General features: G+C 35.4%; 1 protein-coding gene across 2 annotated transcripts in view; it reads right to left on the bottom strand.

Annotated features, from left to right (window-relative positions):
• The window catches only part of cdh6 (cadherin 6), a 130142-nt gene that overhangs the window by 43087 nt on the left and 59065 nt on the right, over positions 1 to 27990 (bottom strand). For both annotated transcript variants that reach the window (XM_002935581.4, XM_004915314.3), the window contains one exon: positions 24541 to 24898. In XM_002935581.4, the coding sequence (XP_002935627.1) occupies positions 24541 to 24774 (234 nt within the window). In that variant the 5' untranslated portion in view covers positions 24775 to 24898. The remainder of the gene's footprint in view (positions 1 to 24540; positions 24899 to 27990) is intronic.

Below are 27990 nucleotides of genomic sequence, written 5' to 3'. Positions count from 1 at the left end.
ACTGCACTATAAAAATCATGACAGAATCCCTTTGAGACAAGCTAGAGATTTGACTTGAAGAAGGTGTCCCAGGGGATTAAAACCTCTACTTGAAGAAACCTTTGTTAATTTCTATTCTCTAGTTATAATATTTCAAGAAAGGTCTGTTTATGTCTGGCTATTTATTATACTGTGTACACCACAGTACTGATATATATTATATTATACAAATTTAACATATCAAATAGCCCCTTGACCTAAGCTACCTTATGCACAGCATCAGTCCCATGAAAAAAAACAAGCACAAGCCATATTTAACATTTGGAAGTTGTTAAAATGGTTCTATGGCTTGGTCATGTTCTGTGATTTTGCAGATTTGCCTCATGGGTCTGTGAGAAGAACCAGCACAGCAAAGAAAAGCTGTAAGGACTAGCTCTGGAGTATAGAGTGTAGCCATGAAGGGGTCCATCTGTTTGTCCATTGATCCATTCTGGTTGCCAGCAGGATAGTTTACAGAATAAATATGGACTTGGAAAAGGTATTTTAATACATTCTTTTCTTTACTGTTTTATGACAGGCCAAGGCTGCTACACTAAAATAACTGCTTACATTGCGGTTATTTTTTTTATATGAGTAACTGGATCAGGTATTCTAGTTGCAATTTACTTCTAATTGCAGATAGAATTGTATGTCAGTACCCTGCTGTGTGTAAACTGAAGCACTGCTTAGCCCCAACACACTTAGGGGCTGATTTAGTAAGACACGAATTCGAATCCAAATTGGAAAAAATCCGATTGGAAAACGAACATTTTGCGACTTTTTCGTATTTTTGGCAATTTTTTCGTCGCCTTTACGATTTTTCGGAAATTGTCGCGACTTTTTCGTAACCAATACGACTTGCGCGAAAAGACGCAAATTTTTCGGAGCCGTTACGATTCGCTCGTATCTTGTCGCGAGTTTTTCGTATTAAGCGTTCGTAAGCGGCGGGCGAAACTTTCAGACTTAGCATGATTTTGGAAGCCTCCCATAGGACTCAATGGCACCCTGCAGCTCCAACCTGGCCCAAGAAAAGTCACCATACTGAAGCTTGAATGAATCCGAATCTGTCGTAATCGGCGTGAAAGCTGCGACTTTTCGCGCAATTAGTAACGGCTACGAAAAAGTCACGTCATTTTGCGAAACATTCGTACCGGCTCCGAAAAAGTCGCGACAATTTCCGAAAAATCGCAAAATACCGATCATTACGGAAAAAAACGCATTCGGACGCCGTCGGAACGATCGTGAGTAAGTAAATGTGCCCCTTAGAGGCACTACTGTATTATCAGAGGAAGGGCCCACTGATCATTGCATTGGTTTTGGAAACACGGCTAGGAAAATACAATTCTGTTGGCTTTTTTATCTGCAGACTTTGTCAAAGATTTTGAACTAAACTCACATATTTTTTCTGTGCACGCAAGTAGGACATTTAGACCTTGAGGAAAATGTTTGTAGCTAGGCAGCACACAGTCCGACAGAAAGACAAAGGTTTGTTATAAATGGAAGATATTTAAATTGGATGAAAATTGTAGGTGTAATACCAAAGGGATTGGTACTGGATCTAACCCCTTTCCATTTTAATGAGTAACTTTGTAGGAAATAAAATAGCCATATTTTCAGTTCAAATTAGAATAGATGAATTTATTGAAGCAGTGCTAGTTTTATTCCCTACAAAAAGATTTTTACACTGATGGGACGAGCTGAAATACAGAAGATGAGGTTCCATTCAGATAAATGCATGCAAAATTCATGCATGTAAGCTGTAATTAGATACCTTTATAGCTAATGGAGTAGAGCAAGTATAAATATTAGCATGTAGCTATAACAAAAGTTGTATGATAGGGCATATGTACTCTTTAACATTTCTTTCCTTCTTGTAAGGCTTTCAGTATTTCTTTAGGAAAGAATGTACGTGCAATACCATTAATAGAGTGGGAGGTAGGAAACAACTTTGCTCCTTTTCTCTTCAATGCAGCACTATCTTATCTTTGTACTCTTGATTTCTGGAAGGTTTGTGTTTACCGTAGACCACCATTAACCTAATAAATATTATTTTAACCCAATGAAGACCACTGTGTCTCTTATTATTGTTGCCATTATTAGTTTTCTGGGTTCTAGAACTTAACTTGTCTTGGCATTAATATTTAGCCCTGATTTATATTGTTTTGTGCTACTATCTAGGTCTTTGTACTGTTTCTTCCCCTGTTTAGTCTGACTTTTATCAGGTTTCTGGCCTGTATACGAATGACTCTTGTCAACTACCTGACCCCAATTTCAGGCTTGCCTTGCAATATGTCATGTTTTCTCTCCTTTGGATAGTCTATCTGTGTTTTAATCTCTCTGCAGTTCTCTATGCTGGAGCTATGATCTACCATGCAAACCCTATGTAATCTGTGTTTTTCAAACAATCGGCATAATGTGAATGCTTATTAACATGACTATGGTTAACAAGTTTGGGACTTCAAACCCATTGACACTAAGGGGTATTTATGTGATCTAAAGCCGATTTTCATACCCACCAATTTTACAAAAAATTGCATGATATCTTTTTACATAAGTTACTGCTTTATTGGCACTAACCTGTTACTGAATGCAGGTCCAAACTCATGTCCATTTAGTCTTATATACATATATTTATCTAAACCTATAATTTGTGTCACCTTTAGAAGCAGGCCAAATTTGAGTACATGCTAGATAAGTGTATGGAGATGAAAAGGGAGCTTTAGATTGAACACATACTACTGAACATAGCATCTGTATACACTACAATGCATTTGGGGAACATTTTTTGGACTGTGTATTATACTTACAAATATCATATATATCAACCTTAATTTGAACAAATGCTTTAGTGCAAATTTTATAGCTCTTCATTGTCTCTGAAACTTACAAGAGTTTATAGAAGTCTTTAGAATGGTTGTGCTTTTGCTAACATAGGTGAATGTTTGTCCCAATACAGTAAATATTATTTACTGGTAAAAAATGCTAAATAAAAATACTGGAATAAAATTGGTTACAGTGTGTTGGTTATAATTTTTCGCCAAGTTAGGTAAATGCGACTCACTTTACATTCAAAGTAACAGCAACAAAGCCCTCATTTACAAACACAGGTATAAACTGGTACTAATGCAGTTAACAACAAATAGGACACATTCTGAACAAGATTAGCTCATGAACCTACAAAACCTGCAATCCCTCCAGTACAATAGTAGGAGCTCAACTGGTTGCATTGATGTTCATGTTTCTAAAAAATAGCCAACCTCTTTACTGCTTTTGAACAGATATGTATTTTTTCTACGGTACCCGTACCAACCAGTCACACAACTGCATTTCATTATTCTAATCACAATTTATGTATCAAAGTTAATTGCAGATTTAATTACTACAGGTTATTTATTTAGTACATGTTTGCAGCTTTATTAGTAAATAATGGGCTGCATGTGTTCTGCATGCCAATTTGAACTTTTGAATCATAATAAAAACTGTCTCACTCATAAACACTGTCCATCAAAAGCACAACATTTATAGCTGAATAGAGAACTGTATCCTATTATAGGATAATTTATATTGACATAAGACAGTACATTTTATTCCCAATTAAGAATTCTGTATGTAACCAAGTTTAATAGCTAATTACCAACAGCACTGCAGAATATGGCAGTGCTTTATAACTACAGATATGGAACCTGTTCTATTTGGATTCCCATACCTTAAGTCTGCTAAAAAATAAATTAACATTAAATAAACCCAATAGGATTGTTTTGCCACCAATGCAGATGAATATTATATTAGTTAGGATCATGTACAAGCTACTGTTTTATTATAACAGAAAAAAAGAAAAGCAATTTAAACATATTTTAATTATTTGATTAAGATGTAGTCTATAGGAGAAAGACTTCCTGTAATTTGGATCTTTCCGGCTAACTGGTTTTTGGATAACGGATAACATACCCTGTACAAAACAATATTTATACAAATGTACATCTTTTAATCATTTATAGAAACATAATATTTCTAATCTAATTGAAACATCTTACCAGTTCACCAAGAAAGCACTAACACATCTTTAGAATAGTTTGTTGTAACCTCCATACTTAATGTACAGTAAGCGGTGAGCGATTTGACATGCTGGGTTTATCATCAGTATCAAGCATTTTAACTTACAGTCATTTATAATATGTAGTGTGCCTGTGTCTGTGCACTGTAGAATGGATAGCCATCCTGAAACATAGTAATCTGATTGAACATTAAACAGCTGCATTTACAATCTGTCACACAAGATCAAGTAATGCTTGATAATATTGGTAATGAAGATATCTTTTTTGGTTAAATGATGGCTATAGACACAAACTTTCAAGATTATTCAAAATCATTCTCTGAAAATTACCTTTTCATAATAAATTGAGGGCAACAAATTACAACCCCAATGCAAAAACAATCCTAAATCAATGAGGATAAAAAGCACACACAAACACTCACACATATACAGTATATTTGCTTTAATAGGCTACCTTCTGTAGCTTGGGATTTTAGTGCTTTAAAAAAAGGTTGTCTAATTACAACTAGAATTCAGAGCATAATCTTTCATGAATTATCTTTCCCACTCTCAAGCAATGAACTTTGTAGTCTGTGAAGGTTTGGGCTTAATGGATCAGTGAGTTGGCAAAGTGCAACATCGTCTTTGTCTTTTAACAATTTCCAAAGGCTGCCTTGTTAATGTCAATTATTGGATAACGAGAGAATATTTGTTCGAAACCGTTTTTCATGTATTTAAACTACGCTTCATGTGTCTCCTTAAAAAACGAATACCTATCGTTTGACTACATCATTACAAAGAACTGCTGCCATGGCCATATAATGGCCTAATAACAAATGTGTTTTAAAGAATGTTGATGCAGCACATACTAAATGTTATCGATAGGAAAAGATTCATTTAGAAAATAAGAGTTTTGCCTTAAAAATTCCTTCATACAGTATAACAGTAACATCTAATATTCCAGTGCTAATGAGACTGATTTCCTACAGTAATATCTAGGTAATATACTATACATTTTTTATGGGTTTTTACTGGTCACTTTCTAGGTGGAATTTATATTCAAATGGCCAACATATAAGTGTGATTGAATTAAATATATGAATCATATTATGAATCAGCTATAAACCCTATTTAATGGGTTGTAACCCCCAATACAACATCTCAAATGCAAGAAGTAGACTCCTTTGTAAAATCCCCTATATGCTTTTGTGAGTTGTCTTCTTCACATGTACTCCTAATCATAGAACATGCATGAGGGGTAATTTGCCATGATCAGGGAAAAGTGCAAAAGTGCTCATTAAAGCAGCAATTCTCAGCTTTAAAAAAAATCCTCTGTTATCCTCTGTTATATTCTGACAAGTAACCTGTAACATGTGAGTATCTCAACTTCTTGCCATGGGGAGGCTAAAAAGTTTCTGAATCCAAGCTTTTTCTAAGTATTCATTCTGGGGGCATAGTTTTCCTTTAATTGTCCATATGGTTCATTGAAAATTATGTGCATAGCATTACCTTCAGGGACCTCAGCATTATCCAGATTGTCTTGCCATAGAGCAGTGTATTTCAAGTTTTATTATCTACAGGCAAAGTTTTGACTATTTATTAAACAAATAAAAAAGCAAAAAACTTAAATCTGCCGAGTTCTAAAACTTTGACAGGAATACATCTGATAATGAAATATGGTGCTAGGCGCAACTTATTTTGTATCTGTTCATAAATAAGAAGAAACAGGGAAGGTAAAGTATTGGTTTCCAGCACAGTGGAGGCCTCAGACAGTTTCAAATGGTGCTCAGATCAGTAATATGGAAATGTCTGCTTAATCCACGTTCAAGAAAAAAGAAAACTGCATTTGATATCTATCATATACTTAAAATTATGATGACTTCAGCAGTTAAGAAAATATCTTCCTTGGGGGAGCACTCAGGAGCAAGGACAGAAGCAATCCAATATAGTTAAAAAAAATAAAGATATCTGTGATAAGATGTTAAATAAAACATCATGCCTTCTCAGCAGGTAGCAGCCTTTTTACAACTCCCTGGTGTATAGGACTGTAGGTATACTTGAATTGTTGGCTTGATGACAGATGACCCCTTGATATTTTAAGTGCTTGAAGCTGACAGACCTCTCTAAGACATACTATGTTCTGGATAGATCATCCATTTTCCATCATCATAGTGAATTTTATATATAACTATGGGCTATGCTATTGGGCCTCATAACAGAAACAATTTATGTTTATGAAACTCTTCTAACCCAGGGTAATCTTGGAGTGGCAGCAAATGAAAAAATGAGTTATTTACTTTAATTTACTTTAATTCTTTAGAGGGAAGTAGTATTTGAAATATTTATGAGAACAATGTCTTTGCGTATGGCATTTAATCAATAAAGGGCGATTAATATTATCTGTCAAAATTAAATCTGACCTGGGCTGTGCAAGAGCTTCCCATTTCTGGTTACTTTACAAATGTACAGCATAAATGAGTATATGCCCTGACCCATATTATGCAGAGAGGCATTTTTGCAAAGAACACTGACCTAAATGTTCTGGGGGGAAGCACCAAAATGCATCAAATGTTTTTTTATATGGTAAAAATATTCTTTGGATTCTTATATATGCAAAGTATATGCAGTTATCAAATCCTGATATCCTATACTGAATCTACTCAACCACAAGCCATTCTTATTCATTTTTCACAAGATAGAAATAGCTAGAATAGATAACTTTAAGGGTGACTGGATCTGTCTTAGAAGCCAACTGTAGTGATAAGTTATTCATTTTTATTTTGACCCTCAGAGTTGAACCGAATTTTTCATTTTTTGTAATAAGAAAAGGATAATATCTGAGTGTTATTTTCAGATAATCACATTCTTACATTTAACAGATCTCAACTGAGGCGGAAATATTCCAAGTGGCAATAACATAAAGTATAATTTAGGAATTTGTGTATAGGGATGCTGTTCCATTGATTCCGCCAGCTAGCTCACTACTTCTCACTCTGCTTTTTGTAAGGGTGAAAATTGCAAGAAGGACTTATTTTAAAGCTTCTGGGATCACATTTGTTCCCTTTCAAGCATGTTTAGTACTCTAACAGCGTCTCTTTTTTTATCTAAATACATTTTTCCTTGCAAAGTATAATAAAAACTGACTGTACAGTACTTTGATACCCACTCTTCAAATTATTGAACTATGAAACATGAATGATTGCTGTAGTTCTTAGCAAAAAAAAATCCAACAACAACAACATTGAAAGTATATTGTAGATGTTTTCAACCAAGCTGAGGTCTGCCTGTTGTGAAACTGTGATCTGCATTTAAATAGACCACTAATGATATCATCCTCTTCTTGAAAAGGGTTGTGTGATATCAGTCCGCATCCTTTGCCACTGAAAGGAAATTCTTCTATTCTATCACTCTATCTACTAGGTAATCTGCATATAATTTCATTGCACTTGAATCAATGCCATTTTTACTTCCACTGTAATGGTATTAGTAAGCAGTAAAGAAAACAACTACTAATATCTGTCATGAAACAATTAATGGAAATGAAAACACTTTCTTAAGGTTGCCTTACAAACTTAGAAAATAAATAAATGAAACTTCAATTTAGAGAATATTGTAAAATGTATATTTTCCTTGGAATATTCTGTCCCAAAAGAATAGAACAGATGATCTCTGAGGTCACCACTCACTTTACTGGGCAGACATAAATCAATAGGTCAGACAGGTTAATACACCAGTCCCAGTCTTAGCAATTGTATTATGTACTGATTGTGGCCATAATAGTACAACTCCTCTTACATCAGATTATTTTAACTGTGTGTTTGGATCTCCTGCATTTGCAAGTAAGCTAATTACATTATAAGGTAATGATCTACATACAAATGTAGAGGAGAATGTTCCCTTACATAAGACCTAAATTATAATCTATTAAGAAATTAAAAATGTTTTATAATCCTAAAATATTCTGCCTTGAATGATCTTTGGAGAAGATGCCACCCCAATTTCATGTAATGGACCACCATGAACATTTTCTATTTGTACTTGTATGAATGGCAAGCTATACCACTATAATGCAACATGTGATGACAATGTGCTAATGTATTATTCATGTTAAAAAAGCAAAATAAAAACGTAATAAAGGAAAAACAATGTTTCTATTTAAAAAGATATAACATTTGGGTCCTAAAGTTACATGTGTGTGCTGGGAGCATAGTTAAGCAAAAATATTTGCAGACCTTACAAAATAGTAAGTACTAATGCAAGCAAGCGTGTCTATTAAATTATTTCATTTGGGAAAGAACTTTCATTTAAGATGTAATAAAAGCAGCATGAGGGTCATAGACTGGAACATAATTTTACCACATCTAAGTACAAAGAATTAACAATACAAAAGAGATGTGCTATACTTTGGGGTATATTTATCATGTTGTTGTAAAACGTGGAGTTAAACATTACCGTTGCTCATAGCAGCCAATCAGATGTTTTGCTTGGTTTTATATAATAATGTAGTTACTGAGTTGTCAATATGAATAACATAAAATGAAACATATCCTCTCATTATAGAAAAAAAGCAAATCAGTCAAAAATTAAGGATTATTTGTGTAGATAGGATACTTTAGTGATTTATATAGTTGCTGTATTTCTGCATTTTCTGGATAACAAATCTAGGGTCTCAATAACTAATGAAAAAAAAATAAACTACTATATATATACAGTATATATATATATATTTTGAAAAAGGCTGGGGAGTCAGCCGAAACGTTAGTCTGCTTGAATAAATCATCTTTAATTTTTCACTAAGACCTGTGAGTTCAGCATTTTTTCTTTCTGTATATATATATATATCCGCTTGGCTTTGGCATCTGGGAAGACAGACGTTCCATTGGCCAGACATTTTGTACAATATAAACATTCACTGCCTACGCTAAGAGCAATATTGATTGACCATATTCCCCCCTTATTACGGGGTGGGGACAGATCATAATTATTGCTGCAGAAGGAGGCGCAATGTATCCGGAGACTTGACACCATTACCCCTCCGGTACTAAACGAGATGTTCTCACTCTCCTGCTTTATATAAAACCATTTATATAAATAGAATAGAATGTTGTTTGCATGATTATTAGTACAATAGCTATGGTGATAAGACCATTGACTTTTATGATGTTAGTATCTGTGGACATTGCTTGATTTGCTACTGATTTTGTTCTAGGTAATGTCCATGGTCATATATATATATATTTGATGTTGTTTTTAACATTTTAAGGTTTTTTACATGCATTTTTCACTTCTTAATAATATTAGTCCATCATATTTTTTCACATATGTATTCACTTTTTAGATGAAAGTGTGATTTTGTGTGACCTTGGTTATGTATAATATTTAATTTTAGAGGGTGGGCATTTTAGTATCCCTATGAATACTATGAGTATTTGGTCATAATTATACTATAAAAAATTATACTTTTTGAGTAGGCCAATATGGTCTGACGACCCAGCTATACTAAGTTAATTTCATGACAGTTGGTCTGGCTTTGGCCATACGACCTGTCAATTAGATATATATTGGTATTTTGATCTATTTTTATCTTTATAGGGTTATGTGACTGGGTTTCTTTTGCTACATTTTATCTTACTCTATTGGGACATTTAAGTGCCTGCTATGTCTTTTAGGGTTTTGGTATATGGGTATTCACTGTATATGGTATGAAATGTGTTAATGCATCAAGTGCACTGACTGGATGCTTTTTGTATTTAACCTGACCCCTCACTTCCTGTTCACTATCCTGATGATGATCCTGAGTGGATTGAAACGCGTAGATAGTATGCTTAAATAAATAACTTTTGTACTATTGGACACTATTGGACACTGAAGCCGTGAGTGCTTTCTATTTGTGCTGAATGAATTGTTTGGGTTAGCACCTGGCCATTGCCTTTTGGATTGGTGAGTGCTGATTTTTGCAAAGTTATATATATATATTTGTGAGACTGACACACCCTATAAAAACATCTGCAACTTTATTGCACATTGCACAGAATTATCCAGCATTTTGGTCCTCAATATGACTTTTCTCAAGGATCCCTGTGGATGTTTTTATAGGGTGTGCTGGTCTCACTAATATATATATAACAATAATTTTTTATATTTTATTTGACTGTGCACCCCACTGTATATGGCTTTTTTGCATCAATGTGCAGACACGCTAAGGACTTGTATATACTATATATATATATATATAGTAAGCACAAACAAACCACACTCACAGGATTGGTATGAAGCAAAAAATGGCATGGTAATTGTGTGTCCTGAAGACGGCTTGAGTGTAAGCTGAAAGATTGAATTAAACACTATTTTTTTGCTTCATACAAGTCCTGTGAGTGTGGTTTGTTTGTGTTTACTAATTATGTAATATTAACCATGCACCCAGGCAGTACCTGGAGTTCTCTGTGTGCACCATTCCTGGACTTTTAATTTTTTTTTTTTTTTCGTTAATTAGCGCAACTTTTTCGTACTTTGCGTGACAATTTGTGCGACAAAATCGCATTTGTCGCAACGAGTACGAAAGTTTCGGAATTCATTCAAGCTCAGTATTGTGACTTTCTTTTGCCCAGGTTGGAGTTGCAGAGTGCCATTGTGTCCTATGGGAGGCTTCCCACATCATGCATTGAAGTGTCAGAAGTCAGAAAGGGTTTCACGCTGTTTACGATCGCTGGGATACAAAAATTTTGCGACTATCGGATCGCCATTAGCAAACGATCTTTTCAATACGAAAATTTTGGAAGTTTTGGATTGTAAGTACGAAATTTTCTGACATTTGCGATCATCAGAAATGGATGGATTTCGTGATTCAGTTTCGTACATTAGTGAATCAGCCCCAATGTGTTGTGAGCACCACAGATGACTATATGCCATGGAAGGATTTACCCTGTTCATGCACAGTTGTCAAGTGTCAAATACAGAGCCCAGTGTCATACCTCCCAACATTTGAAAAATGGAAAAAGGGACAAAAAGAAATGAAGTGTTTGACCACGCCCATGTTTGCAACCACATCCCCTAAATACCACTCTAATTTTAAAACATTTGGCAGGTTATTTAAAGTCTGAACACATTTCTGGGGTGTTGGTGTCTTTTTATGTGTTATTACAGTTTTGTTAATGCAGGTGAAATTGCCCTTTAAGCTGCAAGTCTCAGTCCCCCCAAGAGACCTGTTTAGCTTATTAGTTACAATTGTATCTCAGTGCAGGTGTGGCTTGTTAACTTTCTGGGCTCTCTGTCAAAAGCCCACTTCTTTAATTAAGTGTGAGAAACACTGTATCTACGTGCATGTACAGCTTGTTAAGATTTCAAGGCTCTCTGCCAAAAGCTACTTTTTATTCAAGTTTGTATCTTTTTTAGCATTTAGTGCAGGAGATCAAAGGGAAATGAGGGACTTTTCAGTAAGAATCTGGAACTGCGGGCCGAGCTGTTAAAAGAGGGACTGTCCAGAGAAAATCAGGACAGTTGGGAGGTATACAGTGTGGTATTTTGAAGGGTAACCCTGATAGACAATCCCCCCCCAGTATAAACCAATATTAATAGCTATCTATCTGCTAACAAAACAACATTATCAATATTACTAAATGCAAAATTCTGGAAAAAGTGTTAAAAGACAATTTGATATCCATGAGTTACCTGGAAATCAGTCTGACTGGAAACTGTAGTTTAATCCTTTAAATAAGCTATCCTTGATAGATAACGATGCCTTGTGATTTCCAGTAACAGTTGAAGCAAAGCTATTATTATCTTTTGTTATAATCCTATTTATCTTTATACGCAGCTTTACAAAATAAAATGGCATGCTTTGTATTTAATAGTTATGGGAATATCCATAGAATTCAGCATGTTACTGATATTTTTGCTAAATGTTCTCAATCATTCTGTAAATATTTATTGTCTGATATGGACCAGACAAACAGGGCAAGTCTCATGCAGAAAAAAGACCAATGTGCTGAGCAATAACTCAGGATACAATTATCTATAACAAACAGTGACAAAAATCTGGTAGGTACAATGTAAAGATGGCATGTGGCTTGATCAAAATAACTGTTTAACCAAAGCAAAAACAAATAACCAATAATCCCAGGAACCTGCACCATGCTTTTATTACCCTGTGGCTAAGAAGAGGGAGAGGAACATTGCAGGTCCCGAGGGTGCAATACATGAAAGGCATCAATATCCTGCACATTATATCCTAATAATACACAAGAGCCAAGACTAAACTGTAAATTATATCCTTATAAATGATGCTTAATGATAGTTATGTAATTTATGTCACATGACTCACTGGGACTTGTGTATTATAATAAATAATGTACCCGCTGTTGAAAAAAATGAGAATATTAGAAGTCACCTCAGAGATCCATGGCTTATATAGTTCCTTTGGCCTCAATGATGTAATCAGTTATAATTAGTACTTAGTAATGTAATCTGTGTCACATGAATCACTTAAACTTGTATATTATAAATAATGATACCCCTGTGGCCTTGTGCTTTTATATGGTCATGGAACTCCTCTGTAACTTTCAACATTATTTTTTATTTATAACAGGGATACATTATTCCTTATATTGTACTGTTTAGCTACAATGTAATGATTAATTATATTATGAGGGGTGGTGATGGAAAAATAGTAGTTATATATAGTATTGATATATAGTATTATTTATTTTTCCCCACATTGTGGGGCCAAAGTGTTCTGTAGGCTTCCTCTTAATCTTAATTGGGCTAATGCACATGAGAAATGGTTATACAGTCCTATACCCTAAAAAATGTTATTGTTTTGTTTTGTTTTTTTTTACCCTATAGATTTTTTACATTTATCCATATAAAAAAGGGACCTGTCTCCTACACATAAAAAGCTGTACAAAAAAGGTCCCTTGAAAATTAAACATGAAACCCAAATTCTTTTTTTATTAAAACATCCATACCTGTAAAAATGTATTAAAAAAGCTGAACTGTCAATCATATATTGCCTGCCATGCCTCTATGGCTCAGACATAGAGGTGGGGCAGGCAATTACTTTCTCTTTCCATTTAGCACTTCGTAGATGTCATTGCATTTATGTATCCAGTACATGGGCATCAGGTGCCAGACTGTAGAGCATAAACAAGAATTTGGGATGGTGCAACACTTGCCTTAATAACAGTGTTTACAAAATGGCAGCTAAATTATTTTGCTAAACCTTGATGCATTATTATTTCTGGCCTAAATTTTAGATCATGAAGGTGATTTCTTGATTTAATTTGGGACAACTGGTAGAAGCAATATAATATATATTATAATCTAATGTTATAATATTTTGTTATAAACTGAAAATGTAATATACACATTCAGTACAATCATGTTCAGAAAAATCAATGAAAGTTTAGAGAACCATAATGCCAGACACTGACTGGTTACAGAATATTCTGGCAATGAAACCGGCAAACTTGTGGGGGGCTCGCACTGGGCTGTATATAAAGAATTTTGACCCTTTCTATCTCTGTAGACTTATTGAACATCCACTACAATACTGCAATTATTCTTTAAATTTGGAAGCTGAATAAAAGAGGTTTGAATATAGGAATTCACATGCAAACCAACTTATGAAAGAAGCAGAGGTACAGTTAGTCAAAAACACTCTGTATCATTATTAATTGGGTTAGAATCCTTTTAATAAAGACGGTTCTGTCTTTTTTCTATACTTTAAAAAGTGCATTCTCTGTCTCTGCTTCAATCCTCTCTTTCTTTTGTCACTGTACTTTGTAACTGTAGAAATGCATAATAACGCATCATTTTATTATTAGATTTCTGACACAGACAGCATTTTTTAATCTAAAATTGGCATCATGTAGTTTATGAACATTTTTTCCTATACATCTTCTCTAATGCTTACATTCATTTATTAAGTGTCTAAATGTATACATATTTCTGAAATGAGATCAAAAATTTAGTCTCAGACATGCTACAGAGATGAATTTGCTGCCAGACTTTCTAAATTTATCTTTGACTTTCTGTCTCAATAGTCAGGAAAGATTTGATGATGCCATCTAGAAAGTCAAGCTTCATAGTCTGTAAAAGCATCAGAAATAATGAGTAATCAATTGAGTCATTCTAGATGCGGGAGATGCTGCATTTTATCATTTATTAATAGAAAATGATAAATTGGTATTTTCATTTCCAAAGTTCTATTATGTTACATGTTTAAATATGTAAAAATTGTGGTGAATCAGGTTATCATTAATATTAATTGAACAAGTAGTTAATATTTCGATAATGTGCACTCAAGTTTACCTAAATACAACCTTAAGTTTTAATAGTGGACGAGTAGAAATATATAATATATAGCACATGGATCAAATCCATTATCTTCATATACTGTATGTTAGTAATACATAGTAATAGATACCACACTAACCCTCATAAATAATAAAATGCACTAAGTTTGCCCAGGAGCAGTAACCAATAAGATGTTTGCTTTTAAACAGGTGCCCAGTAAATGCTTTCTGCTGATTAGTTTCTATGGGTTACGGCTTCTGGGCAAATGTACCCCCATATGTAATAAAAGGCGCAAGGTTTGCCCAGTAGCAATAAGCCATAGCAATCATTAAAGCGTTTGCTTTTAAACAGGTGACTAGCAAATTCTACCTGCTGATTGCTTGCTGTGTGTTACTGCACCTTGGTAAACTTAACTAGTTTTTCCAAAAACAGCGCACACACTTACTAGTCAAATACTGTACATTAATGTGATGAAAACAACCTTTAGAGTTTCAAACAAAGTCCTTTGTAAAGGGGATTTTGATGTTCATTCAAAATTCATGTCCTAATTAAATGTAAAAGTTAGAAATTGATAACCAATTAGTGTCTAAATTGAATAAAAAAAGTGCCAATCTCCCCGGAGTGCCAAAATATTCCACTCTGGAATCCACAGCACAAACATAGTTGTAGTTTCTGCATCCATTGACAGCTCTTGGGACTTTGGTTCAGTTTTGCTCTGTGACTACTTGTATTTAGTTTGTTTTGTGTATGTCCTCCAATTTTTTGTGAGGACTTACTTTGTGAGGACATGTGCTTTGACTTCCTCATAAGTTCCACATAATGATACAACATGATATTGTAAGGCAAAATGTATTTTCTGCAGACAGAAACAGGATTCTGTTACCCAATCAAGTAGGGGGCAAAGCAAAGGATTTATTTTGTTTTTACAACTACCCAGACATGCTCTTTTTGGTAATGAGACTGATAAAATAATTACACTTATGTTATTTCTTTTAGGTAGGCATATCCATTTACAACAAAATTATAGAGCTTCTTTTAACATTTTTGCCTCAAAAAAACTTCTCATCTTGTGTAGTACCGTATTTTTCGGACCATAAGATGCACCGGACCATAAGACGCACCAGTTTTTAGAGAAGGGAAATGAAGAAAAAAAGATTCTGAAACAAATAGTGTCCTAAAATATTTTATGTGCATTAAAACCCAACCTGTACCAGCAGCACCCAACATATTGCCCCCCACCTGTACCAGCAGCACCCAACATATTGCCCCCATCTGTACCAGCATATAGCCTACAGATATACTTTAAGAAAAGGTTTTTTAGTTGCCCGTGTGGTCTCCGTGCAGGGCCCTCCTCTATTTACCGGCGCTTAGCTCTGGCGCTGTGCGCATGCACAATGACGCGCATGCGTATGGGCATGCGCGTCATTGTGCATGCGCACAGCGCCAGAGCTAAGCGCCGGTAAATAGAGGAGGGCCCTGCACGGAGACCACACGGGCAAGTAAAAACATTTTTTTAAAGTATATCTGTAGGCTATATTCGGACCATAAGACGCAGGGACTTTTTCCCCCCACTTCTGGAGGAAAAAAAGTGCGTCTTATGGTCCGAAAAATACGGTAACTGTAGTCCTGTTCTTCCACTAATCTGTAGTCTATTACTATACAAGATTTGATCAATCATGTATTTTTTCATCTCTTTCTCTCTCAACTGGATGAGAAGATGGTCTCTAGTGTAATGGCAGGAATGGCTGTATTTTATGTTTCATTTCATTAAGTACTTCATTAAAACAAATAAAGAACAATCCTTTTCTGTGAATGGATTTTCCCTGAGAAAAAGTACATGGCCAGCATGGAACTCCCACTGGATACATATTTTTTCTTTCAAATGATTCCAGAATTACAGTGATCAGCACACTTTAAGTATCTAATATTTGATGTCCTTAAAGCAGAGTAAGATTTGATTTCCTCCCTGCCGCTGCAGCGCATCACTGCAGCGGCTAAATTGCTACTTCTGTTCCCACAGAGGCATAGTTAGATGACAAATCTCCTTTAAAATTTATCATTGCATTTTCTAAAAACTAATATGTTAAACATGTATTAAAAAGAAACAAATATATTTTTTAACTAATAAATAATAATTTATGATTTAACTGAATATTTTTTAGTTCATTTTTTAGCATGTTCATGTTCAAGAATATTAGCACAAACCAGTCCGTTGCATTGTGTGAAAACCTGTATAAGTCTGTCAGACTACAAATGCAAAAGACTGTAAATTCCATAATGGCCCCATACCATTTGTGGCTAAGTTAATGTTACTAGCTTGCCTGGATTGATAATAGAGCTGCTTTATCTCCAGTAAATATAAATGCTACATTCCAGTGTACAATACACAATCACTCTGCATTCATTAAGGTACAATTCAGATGACAACATGCAACATCAAAACTGAACTAAGAATACATTTCACATCTCTCCTTATTGCAAAATGTAGGTTTCATTTTAATTAACACATGGAAGTTGCCAAACAATCAAAGAAGAAAGTGAAAAAGAGCTGTTATTAAGATATAAACAGATGCATAATAAATACAGATTCATGAAATAATGAAACCAATGAAGTTAAATTTGATCCACCAATTGCAAAAACAGAAGTTAAAAAGCAAATTAAAGATCCATATGGAATCAGAGGAATTCAGACTAATTTACTTCTATACAATAAAAGCCTTTCCCACAAGAATGCATTTAACACTTCTTTCTTAAAGGGTGAACCCAAATAACTCTTTATATAATAACAATGTATTTACATTCATGGATGCAATAGGGCAAATCAGCAATCACCTTTGTCTCTCTCATTTTTGGGGACCTGTCGCCCTAAGAAATAATTATTTTCTATTGTGTTTGTCAAATCAACTTCACTTATGTTATATAAATTATATAAATCTTTTTTTCCTTCAGTCTTGGAATTCACAACCGCATCAACTAGGCAGGTGACATTCTGGGCACTGTTATTAAGGCAAGCTTTGTATTAAGCCAAAATCTTGTTTATGTGGCTGAAGCTTTGCAAGTTTTGCAAGTTTTTGCAAGTGAAATGGGACAGATTCGCTCATCACTAGCCCTAACCTTAGAAACAACCAAACACTTATTCAGTCCCACCTTGATTATTGCAACATACTTTATAAAGGCAATCCAAACTACCACCTTTCACAACCAAATGCTACTGCTAGATTATGCAAATCAATTTACTGGCTCCCAATTTCCTCTCAAATTAAATAAAAAATGCAACATTCACATTTAAGGGATTTAAGAATGAAGCCCCTCTCTATATCTAAGCTCTTATCTCAAAATACACTCCCTTATGTTTCCTATGCTTTGCTTCTGACCTTTGTCTCTCTTGCACTCTCTAATCATAGGTGTAATGTCACTTGAAATTCTATCTTGTTTTGGAATTCCCCACCACAACCCATGACAGGTGCAGTGTCGAGCCTGCAACCCTTCCCTTCCCCCACTTTACCACACACTCCTCACTTGGACACCATGGCTGGAAAGAGAAGGCTGCATTTATTATTTATTAACCATAAAAACTTACCATCAGTTAACATGTGTAACATTAGTAAATTGTAACAAAGCCATTTGCATAACAAACATTTACAGTAACCAACAATCCTTACTCGGCTCCAGGAACTGACCCAAAGCCCAGATGTATCACCTGGTGTCTGCCTCCTTTTTCCCTAGACCTAAACTGAGGCTAACTGTCTTCCGATCAGGACACCAGGCCTACCGGGCTACTCACTCTCCTTGTCAAGTGCCTCCCTTTAACTTCCCACTGGGGCATGGAGTAAGGTACTCTCTGCCCACTCTTAGGAGGGAGGGTGGGAAGTTGCAAGCTGCTGATCCTCCCACCATCTGGAGCCAACTAAAGGTAGGATTGTGCAACTTGTTTAACCATTCCCCTATCAAGCCCTGGAACATTCAAAGCACCCAATAGCCAGCCACCGAGGACTAAGAAACAATGGGATGGGGGGGCAGCTTTTCTTTTTTTTTTTTCTGTGACCCTTGTTTATTATATTACTGTAAGACCATGGTTTGTTATAAATTATTGTTAATCACTGGGGTAGAGTCCTACGAGTCCTGGGACTATATACATTAATGATGATTATTATTCATGACAAGTATCGGACCCCTTATCTGGAAACCCATTATCCAGAAAGTTCTGAATTATGGAAAGGCCATCTTCCATAGACTCCATTTTAATCAAATAATTTACATTTTTATAAATGATTTCCTTTTTTTCTGTAATAATAAAACAGTCCCTTTTACTTGATCCCAACTAAGATATAGTTAATGCTTATTGGAGGCAAAACAATCCTATTGGCTTTAATTATTGTTTTTAGTAGACTTAAGGTAGGAGATCTGAATTAAGACCCCTTGTCGAAAAACCCCAGGTCCCAAGCATTCTGGATAATGGATCCCATACCTGTATAGCCTTGCATTTCATTCTTTTTTTTTTTTTTCAAAATGTACCTTCCCCATGACAAATTTATTTCATTTCAGTATTTCATTTGTGCTTTAAACTGTATTATCTCCTTTTTATCAGAGTGGCTATGAGAACTTATACTATATGCGCACATATGACATTGAGACATTTTATCCTCCTATGACTGCACAAAGATCATTTCCATCTTACTTGCAAAAAAAAAAAAAGCAATGGTCTTGAACTGTATACGGCCTTAAGCTAATGTTATATTTATGCTATGTCATCTGATACTGAGATCTTTTTGTCCATTAAACACAGAAATCTTTTAAATTCGTCTTCTACATTTACAGTAGTTGAAAGGGGCCATTTAGGTTCAAGGGTGAGGTTATTTCAAAATCTGAGTTTAGCAGAAAAAGTCTACAGTTCTAAATGTCACAACTGGATAAAAGTTTGCTGCATTATTTTTATGGCCCGCCATTTTATACCCATTCAAGTTCAGCACTGCAGATGCTAACAGACCTCCTCTAAATATTTATAATTGTAAAATAAGCATTCTTTGTTCAGCTGTAAATGTATTATTCATTGAGAGGGCCATAAAATGTAATGGAAAGTGATAAATTTCCTTTATGTACCTCTTTTTATTTTTGGGGGGAGAGTGTTGTGTGCATTTTTCATCAAGAGATAAAGAAGTCATTAGTGAACTGTTTCCATATGGTTTGATTGAACCCAAGCAGATGCTACCAGCTCCCAACAGGTTTATTTTATTTGGTGCATACATTAAAAATTATATCAACGTCACTTGAACAAAAATTAACTATAAATACTGTTTCTATAAATATTGTATCATAAACACTTGTATATTCCCTATAGGTTAGTGCACAGCAGTAAAAACAATTAGAAAAGTGTAACAAATAATTAAAAGTCAACAGTTAAAATTACATTTGGGGCATTACAATCTATAATAAGTCTAGTGTAATTAAGTTCTAGAAATCCTTAGAGTCACATGTGTCAAGTTATCCCTGTTATGTCTCTATGACTTTTACGGCACTGCAAAATGTTTAGACTTGCCATAATTGTTATCACAATGCAACATTTCTTCCCAAAAATCCAGCGTAATTATTATTATTAGTTGGGTGCGCAGTTAGATAAAGGTTCAAAGATTTTTACTTGTTAGCCAACTAGGTACAGATGATTGCAGATCCCATCTGCAAGGGAAGGCAAGGCATGCTGATGGGACATGTGTGTACCCTTATATACTGTAGCATTTACTGCTTGGTTGTGATCCTGTTGATGTATATCTAAGCTCCTATAGACCCCTATAGGCATGAAAAAAGGGAGTCTACACTTACTGCCTGGTCAACACTCCCTTGTGCCTTCTTCTGCAGCAAAGTAAGCTCAACCCTCAAGTTGTTGCAGCACCAGTATAACTATAGTTATAGTAAGCACAAACAAACATGCAAAACATTTTGATGGGACACTTTTGGACCTAGCGATACACTTAAATAATAATAATAATAATAATAATATAATAAAAATAAGCTTTCCAATATTTAATGTTGAGAAGCTATATATCAAGAGGGCAACTGAATTTCACAAATCTTTCTGTGCGCAATATGGCAATTTGTTTATGAAAAAATCGCCACTTTTCTCTATACTTTGCCTACACAGGAAATGATGTCATATTGTCATTTCAGCAAATGCTTTGCCTATACTGCACATAAAGGAGAGAAAAATGCTTCAATGATATTATACCATTATTTTTAGGAATGTATAAACCACCTCAGAAGAGGCATAATCCTGTAATCCTGCATGCCCCATTTAATATATCTTTAGAAATACTAGACACAAATTTGAATATGTCAGAATACATTTAAAGCACCATGAAGCAAACTCCTGAATTATTTTTGTGAAACTATGAAATAATATGTTGTAGCATGCTTAAATCACAGTGGGTGATCTAAATGGTATTAAGGAATATAAATTAAATAAAGGCATTGCTTCACTGGAGCGTGAGGATAAAGGATTCAGGGGCATCCCGCCCCCTTTCTCAACATACCTCACCTCCTGATGCTAATGTGTTGGCCAGATGTAAGTTAGCACAATGCCAAATAGAAGTTTATTTTGTGCATCATCTATTGGCAAGAGTGGATTATCTGTCCAAACTGCCTCCTATGGTGCCCACACATATACCAGTTGTTGACTAATAAGGCTGAAACTGTCCAGACTGCCTGTCCATATTATATAAGACCTTATTTAGGGAAAGCAGAGGAAAAAAATAAATAAAAAGTTCCCAGCACAACAACTCAGTTGACAATAATTGTGAAAAGCATGCAGGGGAAAGGGACCCTCTGGAAAGGTCAAATTAACTTTTAAACCACGAGAGAAGGGGAAAAGAAACACCACATATTATTGTTGTAAGGGATCAATATATATAAGAGCAGGAGAAGAATGGCATGTAAAGTATGGTAAGTCAAAAAACACGTGAACACACATTTCTCATCCATAGACTACCATGCTTGTATGCATTACATCTCTATTCCTACAAAATCATATATGCCTACTTCTAGAGGTACAAATAAAAAGGAGAAAAAAAGCTGACGTGCTTCTTCAGGGATTAAATTTAGGGGAAGCAAATCTGCAAAAGTTTATAATAAACTACAGACTGCTCATTGATACATAGTTTATTATCTGGCAGAACTGGGATTGTTTTCTCTAACAGACACAAATGATTGGACATCATTAAAATTTACAGTTAAAAGGTCAGTTCAGTTGCTGTTGAGCTTTTCTGCAAAAGGCTTCATTAATAACACAGAAGCATCAGTTCTGACTGGAATAAATGAGGCTTGAGCATATGTAAGGTAAATGTAAATGTGCGGACTTTTATTTCTGGGTTTTTTTTTTCTTTCTTGGAATTTTTTCTTATAGAATCTATATTAAAAAAAGGTTGACTTGCATATTTTTTGTACTTCTGGCATTCATATAACAGACTATAAAGCTCATTTACTAGTAGCAAAACTTCAGCTGTGATTATGCAACATTTCCTGCAGACGCTGCATGAATCTCTAGAGATCTCTAAATTACGGGAATAACATCTCACATAGACTCAATTTTAATCAAATAATTCAAAACTGTAAACATTATTTCCTTAAGGCAATGATCCCCAACCAGTAGTTCCCCAGCAACATGTTGCTCACCAAACCCTTGGATGTTGCTCCCAGTGGCCTCAAGAAAGGTGCTTATTTTTGAATTCCTGGCTTGGAGGTATGTTTTGGTTGCGTAAAAACCAGGTGCACTGCCAAAAAAATCTCCTGTAGGCTGCCAGTCCACATAGGGGCTACTGTAATGCCAAACACAGCCTTTATTTGGTACCCGCAGCTAAATTTTTCATACTTGTGTTGCCACCCTAATCTTTCTACATTTGAATGTGGCCCATGGGTGAAAAAGATTAAGGACCCCGGCCTCAAGGTATAGAGATCTATATTACAAAAGTTCCCTTACCTGTACTAAAAAAGCAAAGAATACACTTTTCTTGGTGCATTTCTCATTGCCAAGCTCTTCCCAGCAACAGACCTTTATCACTAGGTTGATGTTTATAGCATGAGTCATGAGAAAACCACCGAGTGTCAGACTGACACACATTAGGAAGCCAGAGAACATTTTCTTTTTCCTGATAAAGACACTTTTTCCCTGTGTTATGAGAGATTTGTTGTTTAAAATTAACAATTTTACCTGCTAGATGCCAGTTCACTTAAGCCCATGGGAAACATTTTATACATAGAAGTATTACAGCTACCAGTGTGACAGCTTCCAAAAAGACAGATTTAGGACTAATGGGAGCTCTGTTTACCTGTGTGTTCTGTTTGTTGCATTATGCCCCATTTGCTAGCTGTGTGAGAGCTCATTGCACTGGAGTGGATACAAACAGTGATACATCACGGCAGGAAGAAAACCAGGTCTGGCCTGGTCTGGTCTGGACTTAGGCCCAGGCATTTTAGGTACACAGTGGCCCAAACAGTCCCCCATCAGCCAAATAAATAATGACTGTCTAGGGCATCTTACAGCAGCCCTTCTGGCATTTGGTAGAATCCACAGATTGCCAGTCTGGGCCTGGGCAAAACTACTGGGTGAGAGGGGAGTGTGACTGCACCCGGGCCTGCACCCCTTCAGGGAGGTGATTCTGCCGTAAAAACAGCACCCAGGCTCCAGCACTTGTAGTTACATTATTGCATTACTGGATAGCAGAGACAGATCAGGCCAAACTTCTCTATGCCTGATTATATGGTTATTTTCTTGCTCATCCCAATTACACTGTGCAAATTCTTACCAACCATTCTGCTGTTCTGCTGCAATAAAGTAGGCCTTCTTGAGGGAAGGAATAATGAAATAACATTGAATATCTAAACAGTTTTCCAATATACATGACTTTAAAAAGGTCACCAATATTAAAGTAACTTGTAAATGTAATTGTAAGCAGTATCTGCATGTTCTGTTGATAGGTTCTATTGAAACAACAATAGAGAGCTCTCCACTACCCAAGACTGCAGTTTCCATAATTCATTGCACACTTCTGTTATACCCCTGCTTCACTGGTCTGTTAATCTATGAACATGCAAAGCACTGGGAGTATTGTGAGTCTTTTTTAATGCAGAGCTTACAACTTAAGAGGTCATTTATGAAGTCATTATACCTATCTGCCTTGCAGAATTGCTGCATCTCCCTCAAAGAATATAGCAGTGCCTGTGATAGTGCTATATTTGTGTGGGTTAGGAAGGGAGTGGCATGGTTTACAATCCAGCATTAGTAGCAGAGCGCAGTTTTCAAGTGGCAAGTGCTTGTTAGATGGGATGTGCTTTTGCACTCCTAAAGCTGGCCACACACGAGGCGATTATTGATCAAAAGATCGTTCCAACCCTCCACTGACATTCAGGGCTGAATCGTCAGATATAGAGGTAGAAACAATAGAATTTCTACCTCCTTCTGTCGATTCAGCCCTGAAGGCAGATTTTGCTCAGGCGCCTTCAATGGCGTCCAATCAAAATCTTTTAACCTGCCCGATCAGCAAGTCAGCAGAAATCCAGAGCCTTCTGCGATATTGGTCGCCTCCCGAGTTGCCATACACACACCGAATATCGTACGAAATGAGGTTTTGTACGATATTATCAATGCATGTATGGCCAGCTTAAGTGCTCTTGCATCTGTGCCTTAGGGAAAAGTAAATGAGACTGTGGGACAGAGGTCTTCTCTCTCTTGTATGTTTTGACATGGGCCATAGAATTTTTTTTTAGTGTGCATGTGTAATGTTTTTAAAAATCATTAATGTATATTGAAAGTTGTTTAGCATTTTCTTTTAATTGTTTTCTTATTTGGGAACTTAATCTTCCTAAATAATCCTGTCATTGATAATGTTTGTTCTCTTATCGGCTACAACTATCATTCTCATGCATTAAAATGACCACAGCTGATAAAATCACAACAGGTATCAACAACATCTGGTATAGTGGAAAGTGTGGATCCTTACTGTGCAATTCTTATACCTTGTAGAAATTAAGACTGGACATTCATTATAAATTCATTAAATTCATAAATTAAACATGGTATAAAGATCAGCTGGAAAATATAGAGTGAGCAGATTTAAATGGTGTTTTTCATTCAACAAAGGGCAAAATGTCCAATAAGGCCTGTTTATACTATATATTAAATAAGCACAGGCATTTAAATGTTATTTTACCTTTCCAACATATTGGTAGTCAGATCCAGTATATTCCTCAAGAAGAAAAAACTGATTCCACATCCAGCTCCTTTTAGAACGGCTCCGTTCCATTTCATTATCCTCTTTAAGCTGTTGTTCCTCAGCCGTTGGTTGGGCGCTAGGACTAGTCCTTTCAGGCAAAGGGGTTGTGCCGCTGTATTGCAGCTGGCAAGCCAACAGTGTTAGAAATATCAAACATCTAAAAGTTCTCATGATGCAGTAAGACAGGCGTAAGGTGAAAACATAGACGTTTGCAGTCCACTTTTTAATTCACAAAGTGGGTTAGCTCTTCAGCATCAGTCTTGCCTCTGTTCCATTTTTAAGTCTCATAGGATATCTGCAAGATATTCAGGAGAAATAGTCTGTTAGTATTACTGAGCACAGAGCTGTGTAATCTCTGAAAACAGAAAACAATTTGCAATACTCTAAAGAGAAACATGCAAAACAATCGAATATGTCATAAAGTAATCTGACAATACATATATTTATCATAAATTCAATTACACACAGAGACAGAACAAATTTATTTGCCTGACCTTCTGGCCTTAAGTCAAAGACATCCAAAACCGTATGACCCCTAAGAAATTACCAATTTATTTCTTAAACCCCACACCACATTTTAACTGAATTATTGAAAATTCATTTTATATTCTTCTATCTTAAAGCAACAGAAATGAATAAAGGCATTAAGCGAGCTGTACAATAAAAGACATAAAGGGGCACATTTACTAAAACGCCTACATTTTTATTTTTTTATTTTAAAAAATTTGTATATGAGATAATATTGTCTTCTATGTGTTTGGCACTTAAAACTACTGTTTGTTCTACTTCTAGGAGTTCTAAGAATTGTAAGAGTCAGGACCAGTAGAGCAGAAAGAGAAAACTGCTGCTTGCAATTGCAACTCAATTTGCAAATAACTTCAACACCACTAAATTATTTAATTCATACTGAAAAGACGTTGAGAATTCCATTTTCTTTTATTTACTGAAATTTGAATAAACTCGTTTCCAAGAATGTCTGATATCTGAACTTAAATCCATGCAAGAAAAAGCCTCAGAAAAGTCACAAATTGTGAGTTTTTCGAATTGTTGTACCACAGGTAAAGGTATTTACATCTAAACTCATAAACTCTTCACACTTTGGAATAGTTGTGCTTGTACTGTTCAGTCCTTCTGTTGCGAATTGGTGCTGCTGCTGCACAGGGGAACTCTGGAACTACAGTCACCTCCTGACCATGTGATAGCTCCAGAGTTTCCTCAGAGCCCTGCCTCAATATGTGCAGCAAACCTGAACCAAAAGAATATAGCATACACACTTGCGCACCAAACACATTTCAGTGAATTAGAGATAAGTGAAGTATTCGCAGCAAAATTGTGTTAATAGAATCACCTGTTTGTGTCCAGAGTGATGCCAGAATTGTGGGAAAAACTGTGCATTGTGTGAAAAATACAAAGTTTGAACACTGCGTCTAGGTAAGTGAAAGTGCCCTCATGTCTAATACAATGGCTTGTCAGGAGATTCTGTAATAAGCAAGTTATTTAATGCAAATCTAACCTTTTTTTGTCTTATAACTAAAATTAAACATCAATGTCAGCTATCTAAAAAACGCAAAGGCACCCAACCAGCTAAACTCACTTAGTTTCTAATTGAAATGAAACAGCATCTCTAATGTGTGCCATTGGTCGCATTAAAAAGCATTGTAAATGGTGCTTTGGTCACAACATTGAATGTGAATGTACTTAACTATGCAAAATGTAAACACCAGCGAAGCAAAATGGGGAATTTGCTAATCCTTATGAGAAATAATTGGCAAATGTAACACTCTAGCTTCATTTACCTTCCTCTGTATCAGCTGAAACTGAGCCTAAAGGTATTACTCAAAAGCAATTTAGGATAGATTGAGTCTGATTAACCCTCCAGGGAAAGAAAACATTGTCTGTGATGATCACTAAAACTGCAATATTAATAAACTTGCAAAAACTTTTTTAAAAAATTATGTAGCAGAGAAATGGTATCCTTGATATATTATGTTGCCATAGCACCACCGCACGTAATCTAAGTTAATGAAGCCACATCCAGCTGTGCACTGATAGATAACTACATGATGTCATTTATTACTAATGACAGAATTACAAGTAAAATTAAACAAAACTGAATCACTGCAAAGATTATAATTGTATAAAATAAAAATTAGATTCTCTCCACAGGTTGAACAGAATCAGGTCTCACTAGGCAAGTGATACTGATAATTATATTATCTCTTTCATTTCTGTAACCCAGCTGGAGGGTCATCCTAAACTGGTAAAAAGTTGCAAGACCTGAAATGTGTGATTTTCTTTTGCTTCAAAATTCCTAACCTCCGACTGGTTTTTCTATGGCAATTTCAACCTTACTCCCACCCTGCCCTCTTACAACTAGTATGACATTAATGCATGCAGCTATATTCTCTTAGGTACAATTATACCTAAAGAGAAGACAGTACAATCTGCATGCTTGAGCAAATTCTACAATAGTTAGATAAATGTAGCAGCACACACTCCTAAGTATATATCCACACATACATACATATATACATGCAGACATTGTTAACAAAAAGTTCAGAGTTACTTACGTCTCTCAGGTATGCTATCATTCAAATGCTGGGTACGATAATGAGCACAATAACGTTAGCATTTGCAACAACCCTGCAATTTAATACCAGCAAAGGTAAAGAGTGTCAAGTATCTGCCCAAGCGATTGGAAAATGAGATGCCAGACAAGGGTTACTGTATCCACAGGAACAGCAGAATGTCCTATTAGGAGCTACCAATTAAAGACTATGACAGAAGAACTGCAAGAGTGCTTGTATTTCTCTGAAACATATAGTTACACTGTTCTAAAGAAAACACCAGCCTTTTTCCCTCCATTAAGAAAAAGGAGAAAAAGAACACTTCATAATTATTATTTTGATTATTCTTAGAACAGTTTAATGACCACTAGAAAAGTACCCAGAAATGTATTTCTCTGTACAGCACCTTGCTTGCTGACAGAGTTGTTTATGGTATGATCATGTGTCCTCAAAATATGTAAATTATATATGTATTTGCAGTGATTCAAAATTCAATTCAACATTCTAAATTTAATATAGTAAGATTTAGAAGAATTGGCTTGATTTGTAAACTATATTGAGAAAATGTAAGAAATGTCCATCAATAGGATATGCACCTCATCCAATGTTAAAGCGTACCACTAATTAACTATAACCAAGGAGGCAAAAGCAAAGATGATCTTTCTGTTCCCAATCAAGTCTGTATGAGGAAAGCATGCAGAATGCTTCACTCTGCTCATTTTCTTTCTACTGTAAAGTTATTGAGCGATAATTATATATAAAGCATCTCCAGAAATGCTGGCTCAATTATAAATTCAAGCACTTTAAAGGTTAATAAATC

This window comes from Xenopus tropicalis, chromosome 6 (assembly GCF_000004195.4).
Source record: "Xenopus tropicalis strain Nigerian chromosome 6, UCB_Xtro_10.0, whole genome shotgun sequence".
NCBI lineage: Eukaryota > Metazoa > Chordata > Amphibia > Anura > Pipidae > Xenopus > Xenopus tropicalis.
This window is presented reverse-complemented; position numbering and strand designations above follow the sequence as displayed.